This window comes from Octodon degus, unplaced genomic scaffold (assembly GCF_000260255.1).
Source record: "Octodon degus isolate 3935 unplaced genomic scaffold, OctDeg1.0 scaffold00052, whole genome shotgun sequence".
Classification (NCBI taxonomy): Eukaryota; Metazoa; Chordata; class Mammalia; order Rodentia; family Octodontidae; genus Octodon; species Octodon degus.
This window is the reverse complement of record NW_004524628.1, coordinates 93,086-100,633: the sequence shown is the minus strand read 5'-3', so window position 1 is coordinate 100,633 and position 7,548 is coordinate 93,086. Positions and strand designations below refer to the sequence as shown.

Genomic DNA, 7,548 nt, shown 5'->3' with positions numbered 1-7,548 from the left:
GGAACTCATTTTAGTCTCTGGCACATGCAAAGCCAGTTTTTCCAGCACCAGTTGTTTCCAGGGCTCTCCTTCCAAAGGTGTTTGGCTTTGTGAAAGACAAGGTCAGCTACGGGGCTTTGTTTTTTTTTTCTATGTTTAGTACAGGGTCTTCAGAGTCTCACTACACAGATCAGGCTGGTAGTGATCCTTCCTGTTTTTCAACCTTCCAAGCATTGGGAATACAGGGTCCTGTCACTATGCCCAGTCTCTTTCCCTGTCTCAGCAAGCCCTGGGGACGGGACCAGCACTGCAGGCTAGGGATAGAAATCCTGGCCTTTGGTCTGCCTAAGCAGGCATTTTAATCTGATGAGCTATCTGGCCAGCTCTATATATCTTGAGATGTTATAGCAGGTCTTTAAAGTTGGAAATCATGTCTCAATTATATGACCTCCAATAAACAATCAGAAGAATTTCAACTTCCCCAGTTAAAAATCTGTCAGTCCTTTTATTTGTTAATTTGATTTCTGTAGATTTATAAGTGCTAGAAAGTTATATTCATTGATCCAAATAGTTTACTTGATAAAAACTTTCTTTGATATGCAAACCCATGCTTTAACAATCTTATTCTTCTTTTTCTATTTGTGAGACATGTCCACTGAAGTGGTAAACGACCACCAGAGAATCATTTTTTCATTTGTTATCTTTTTTTAAAATAATTTGATTGAGAAAGAGGTAGCAATGAGGTAGTTTAAACAGGTTAGTAGTATAGTTACAATAATTAATACATTGCATATTGTTGTCTTTGTAGTAGTTATTCATAGTGCAAGATGCTGACAGGATATCTCATCTAAACACTGTTAGTTCAAATCTTTCTTCTCACTGAACTAAGAGACAGTAGCTGTATATCTATGCTAATATATATATATATATATATATATATATATATATATATTCTGTGATTACTGATATAGCACATTACTAACAATTTTTTTTCTGTACGTTCAGATCTACAAATTGTAATCTGAATGCAATCAGTAAAAAATGTCACACTCTAAAAAAAGAATTTCATCACTACATTTTCAAAGTGCCAAGGTCATGAAAGAATTGTCAGACAGAACTGCCACACATGGGAAGAGATAAAGAAGACATCAAAATCATAATATGAGGTCCTGGATCTGATCACATAACTTAAAAATGCATTTTGAAAAGGCAGCTCAATCTAAACATTGCCTCAATTTTTGTGTTTGGTTTACATAATTATAGTTCTGGGTATATAAAATAATACCAAAGAAATGTGGAGGAAACAAACACTAGAATTTTTGGACTGTTAAATAATTTTTAAAATATTTAAAATTACCTCAAATTGACAAATAATATAATTAGAAAAAAGCATCAACTCTTAACGAACAGTTTTACAGTTTTTTAAATTTTACTTTTATTCTTTAAAATTCGTATTGCTGATGAAAATCCCTGATCCAGTGTCTGTAGTGTGTGCATTTCTTTGTGAAATCCTAGATTTGATGAAAGAGGTTTGAAAAGTTTGAATGAAATCATCGAGCTTGCAAAATGTTTGTGGGAGCGACTTAGGGCTGGGGGAGTCCACTCCAGCTCATTCCCAGGATCCACAATCACTGTCCTGAGGGTGGCAGCAAGGTGTAGCTGCTCTTCCCAGAACAGAAGGACTTGAATATCGGTGCGGAGTGCAGCAAGAGCCTTCAGTACCTCTGGCCAAATGGGTGCAGTGTGTAGAAGAGGATCAGGAAAAGGGCATGGAGGTACTGTCCAGGTAACAGCCAAAGTGGGTACGAGAAACAGCCCAGCCAGGGAGTTAAGAGTGTGTTTATGGAAATGACAGGGCCATAGAGTTACTGCGCTCAATACTGAAGGTTTATGCAATACGTGAGAGAGAGACTCAAAACAGCTCTTCAGCAAATGGACAAGAGGCAGCAGCAGCCGCACTTCCCAGGCGCTCCTCCCCGCACACAGGACAGCAGGGGCGGCAGCAGCTCATGGTGTCTGACCAAGGTGCCCCGTGGCTGGCTGTTCTGCCCTGGACAGAGAGGCAGGAAGCAGAGATGCAAATTAGAAAATCAACCAAACTGGATTAGACGCACTAGGAATCAATAATTAAAAGAAAACACACTTAAGGGCACACAAATTAATCTGTCTTTAAAAAATCTGTACCAAGGGGCTGAGAAGCACATGGGTAATTATTTTGATTCTTTTTTTTTAAATGCAGGTTCTACAGGGTTTTACTGCACAGATCAAACTTGTACTGTGGCTGAAAATCTTCCTGTCTTTGGCCTCCCAAGTGGTGGGATTAGAGGAGCATGCCACCATGCCCAGTCTCCACATGGGGAATTTGATATTTAATTGTATAGTTTTATAACAATCATGAATAAATAAAAAATTCTATTTGTTGCACATTATACATCTTGCTCTGTACAGTATATGTGTATTATCTTTTAACAAGATAAAGTACTACACCTAACAAATATCTACAAAAAAATAGCAGTCTCCAGCTATATGTGAAAACTCATTCTTCTTAAAGAAAAGCCAACACTTGAATGGCTGAGCGTTTCCTGAAACCCACAATGTTCTGTGTCATTTTGATCACAGGTGAGGTCCTTCTGATGTCCCTTCCACTTTGAGCTGGTTTTTTTCACACAGCTGCAGCAGGAGGGATTTGCATGGTGCCCCCTGGGGAGGGCCCGCCCTGCCAGGCTGAGGTAAAAGCTCCCTGCATCCTGCCTGCCTCTCCAGGGCTCCTCAGTCAGCTCAGGATGAGGCCCCCTGCCCAGCTCCTGGGGCTGCTGCTGCTCTGGATCCCTGGTGAGGACAGAGGGTGCTGAGGAGGGGTGGGGAGAGGAGAGCTCCAGGGCCCCAGTGCTGCCCAGGGGAGCTCTGTGAAGGAGAAGGGCAGGCTGCTTCCCCTGCAGGAGGGCGCCTGTGCTGCTTCCATCTGTGGGGGTTAGAAGGGGCAGTGCAGGGACCCAGCCTGGGCATGAGTAAAGACTCTGACAGACAGGACATTCGAGGGCATGAACTGTGCATTACTTTTTAAAAATTAAATGTTTCTGGTATGCACATCAAAATCACAAATACTATGTAACCTAAATAAAACACAGGAAAGACTACGATGAAAATGATTTAAAAATTTTTTTCCATGACATTGAACTTCTCTCTCATGTTTCAGGCACTCGTGGGGATGTAGTGATGACCCAAAGTCCACCTTCACTGTCCATCACCCCTGGACAGCCGGCCTCCATCTCCTGCAGGTCCAGTCAGAGCCTCCTGGGTAGCGATGGGAACACCTATCTGCGTTGGTTCCTGCAGAAGCCAGGCCAGGCCCCAAAGCTCCTGATTTATCGAGTCTCCAACAGGTTCTCTGGGGTCTCAGACAGGTTCAGTGGCAGTGGGGCAGGCACAGACTTCACCCTGAAAATCAGCAGCGTGCAGGCCGAGGACGCTGGAGTGTATTACTGCATGCAAGCTACACATGTGCCTCCCACAGTGATGCAGCCCTGAACAGAAACCCCTCAGCTCAGAGGCCCAGCTGCCCTGTGCACTGCCTGTGTTGGGAGCAGCAGAGCAGAGTCTGGAGTCTGGGTGACAGGAAGACGCTGGTGATCTCGGGGGAGCAGGGGTTCTAGAGAGCGCTGGACTGTGAGTGACTTACAGCCTTAAGCACCATCTGCTTGTATCCCTGTCAGCTGAGGTGACTCTGAATGCCTCAGGTAGAAGGATAGAGGAAGTCATCTCACTAATGATGGCATGATGAGGAGCATGTTTTTGTGATGGAGTTGAATAAAAGCAATAAAAAGAAAATCACCCCAATCCTGTATTTATCTTTTAATTTGTCACTTAAATGTAATCATAATAAATGCCCAACACACACATGTGTGCCAGATTGGTTCAGTGCATCTTCAGGCTTACCAAGTTCTCTCTTGTTTTGGGAAGGGTGATAAGAGAAGGTCTAGAATCTTCTAAGTGCAACATACCCAGATGTCTTGCTTACTTTTCTCTTGTTCTTGGGACAAAATACGTCATATCCAAAATTAAGGAAGGAAGGGTTTATTTAGCTCACAATCATGCGGGCTTCAAACCACACGCGGCTGGCTGCAAGGCAGACGGGCACTTGCACGTGGGCAGCAGCTCATGAAGGCGGAAGACAGCCAGACGGAAGAACACAAAGGCAGGGGCGGTGCCAGCGGTGGCCGTGGGCAAGCCTCTCTCCCTCTCTTATTCTCCATCCAGGCTATCGGCCTCAAGGTGACCTCGCGCTCACACCCATAATCCAAGCAGCACGCACGTCCATAATCTCAGAATGGGATCATCATCACAACCTCTAGAAATCCCACCCCATGACTGCATGAGTCTCTGGGGGCGCAATTAGACACAAACCATAACGGCAGCCCATTTGTTTTCATTTTCAATTTGAAGGTTGGTTACCACTAATCACCCACTTGCTCAAGCTGGGTTCAAATTTTGATCATCCAATCCCAGCCTTTTACATACTCAGAGTTATTTCTCAATTATTCATTTATATTTAGTTTTATTTTTGCTGTGCTATGAAGCCTGTTTTAATACAGGTACCTGGCAATGAGTTTCTGAGTTCCCCTGGCTGGGCTTCACTTTGCAATTCTTCTCCCTCAACTGCCTGCAGATGCAATTACGAGCATGAAGCACAGCTTCCAGCTATATTCATTTTAATAGTGTATTATTCGGGAATATTTGGAAACTAATTTCTATGACACCAAATTCCTGCTCTGTTTATTACTCATGGTCTCAAGCCTAATTCAGTAGAGGTCATATTCTGCCCTGCCCATGCTGAGGGGCCTCTTTCTCAAATTCCCGCCCAGAGCCCTGAGGCGAGGTCACTCTTTCCTTATTGAAAGCAATGCAGGCCAGGCGAGCTTCTGAAACTCTCATGCCCTGGAAGTCGCCCAGCAGAGACTACATGATTGGGCACTGTGGGGATGTACCACACCCCACCTGCTGACTAGAAAACCCACCCAGGGCAGCCCAAGCAGAAGCGCAGTGGGAGGGCGAGCCCTGGCTTGGGGCCATAGAGCGAGGGTTTCCTGTGGCGTTAAGGGCAAAGCTCTCATTTTGTGTAGAAACTCCTTTTCTTTTCTTTTCTCTTTTTTGGTAGTGGGGATCAAACTCAGGAACTTGTGCTTTCCAGGCACACAATTATGCTGCAGATGCACTGTGCATTATTCATTGTCATCTCTGGTATGCAATATTGTACACATCCAACTTAAACTGACAGTTTATTTTGTCTGAAGTTATCTGCATCATCGGTCCAATGCTGGTTGGGCAAAGGCAACGACACTGGTAGAGAAGGCCTGCTCAATTGGAATCAAATCTTTTTAAATCACAAATAATTTCCAAATGAGCATCATAATTAATCATCATCATTCGGCGTGTGATGCATTTGTCTCGCATGCAGCTGAAAACGCAACCATAGCTTCCCCCCGCAGATTCCACAGTTGAGCCAGTTCCCAAAAGCTGAACTCAAATTCTCTTTTAAGATTCAAGGCAAATGTTTAGCAGTGAAAAGGTATAAAAATAAAAGAACAGAATTATGTGTACATGAAAACGCAGCCAGAGTTATCCAGCCCACAGCCTGAGTGCTGAGATCCCTTCTGGCTCACCCACCACCCCAAGCCTTTCCCCACCCTTATTCTCATGTTCCTGTCTCTGACACGCACCCTACGCCACTGTTGGCTCACAAGTTTGTCTTGGGGCAGGCGCTAAATGTAGAAGAACTGTTCTGCCACATTGTAGCATGTGTGTCCCCTTGTCTGGTTGTCAGTGAAATTCTTGTTTTAGGCTGAAGCCTCCTGAGCTACTCTTTACAATGTTTTAACTTTGTAAAGAGAGTAAAAATTAGAATTAACACAGAAAAAGTTACAACAGATTCAGAATTTCACTTAATGAAGTAATACGATCTTCACAGTATTTGTTGTAATACATAGTGTTCTCTTCCAAGCAGTGATTCTTATTACGAGATGTATGCATGTAAAATTAGAAGAAGAAAGGAAAAAGAAAGAAATGCATAAGAAAGTAAGAAGAGAAAAACTACAAACAATTGAACAAGTGGACAAGAAAAAATTCAATATTATTTTCTCCCTTCCATAGAGCAGCAGAAGTGCACAGTACAGTTGTCCAAACCACCCTGCTTGCACACCTCGATAAAGCTCTTTCCCCCACTCCTTCTCTTCTCATTCTCCTCAGCTCAGCGACTCTTCACTTTTGAATAAGTTCATTCCCTTTTCCCAGTGTCTACTGTACCTTTCAGATTCCATTTTTCCCTTTCAAGTTCTCACATTAAAGAGACTATACAGCATCTGCACATGTGGGTCTGATTTATTTCACTTAAGAGTATGTTCTCCAGTTGCATGCATTTATAGACAAAAGAGTCAAATTTGTGCTGCTTTCTAGCTAAATAATAATAATACTCCACTATGTAAAAATACCACATCTTTTCATCCATTCTTCAGTTGTTGGGCATCGGGGATCCGTCAACAGATGAAGCACTTAGGAATCCTCCCCCTTAAGGCCATGCTTAGTTGCTCACATTTCTCTCAGCATGCCTGTCCTCTGAACTCCACCCAGAATCTTCCATCGAGGTACTAGACCCAGTATCACCCACACTGATCCAGTCACTCCCCTAAGTCTTACTCACGAGAGCATGAACTTTGGGGGGAGACCCTGAGGTATAAGCCATGAGCATTGTGAAATCCGAATTGAAAAAAGGTATGCTGTACAGAGTGATGGGGTGATTAGAGATTTAGAGAAGTGAGGGAAGAAGGAGAGAGGGGAAGAGAGAGAAAGTCTAGTTACAGCCTCCCAGGCCTTCTAGTAACTAGAAAGTCTAATTACAGCCTCCCAGGCCTTCTCCTTCCAGCTTCTCTAAACTTGTCCGAATTAGTTGGAAGTCTTCTGATTACAGAAGTAATCTTCTCTGGAACCAAAGCCTCCCATGGCTGCTGATATTCTATCAAATGCTAATAGCTGGAAACATATGTATACTGTATAGATTAATGGTAGTCAGTGGATTTCCACACACGTATCTGGAGTGAGTACTTCATGGCCACTTATCAGTTTTCTGTTCTCTCCATTCTTTTCATGGCTCTTTCCCTCCATCTCTCTCTCTTTCTCTCTCTTCCTTTCTCTCCTTCTCCCTCATGTGTCTAAATCTCTAATCACCCCATCACACTGTACAGTATACCTTTTCTCAATTTGTCTTCCACACTGTTCATGGCTTATACCTCAGTGTCTGCCCGCACAGTCTCATGTTCTCACGAGTGAGACTTACGGAGTGACTGGATCAATGTGGGTGATACCAGGTCAGTCCACTGATCAGTTTACCACTGCTCTGGGTGTGCTGGTGATCGATTTAAGAAGAGAAAAGACCTAACCTGGATGAGGGTGAAACAAACAAATAGGCTTACAGCTTGAATGGAATAAAAAGGGGAGAACATGGTAGCTGTGTTGCTTCCTGCCTTCTTTGCCATGAGGTGCTTCTCCTCTGCTGTACCTTCTACCACTGCATTGCCT

The 7,548-nt window shown here is 43.5% G+C and overlaps 2 gene segments (V, D, J or C); both read left to right on the top strand.

Moving 5' to 3' along the window:
• LOC101578776 overlaps positions 1 to 7,548 on the top strand; it is a 46,407-nt gene that overhangs the window by 12,780 nt on the left and 26,079 nt on the right.
• On the top strand, positions 2,753 to 3,522 carry LOC101577979. The segment is given in 2 exon segments: positions 2,753 to 2,811; positions 3,176 to 3,522. Coding segments are annotated over 2 exon segments (381 nt in total).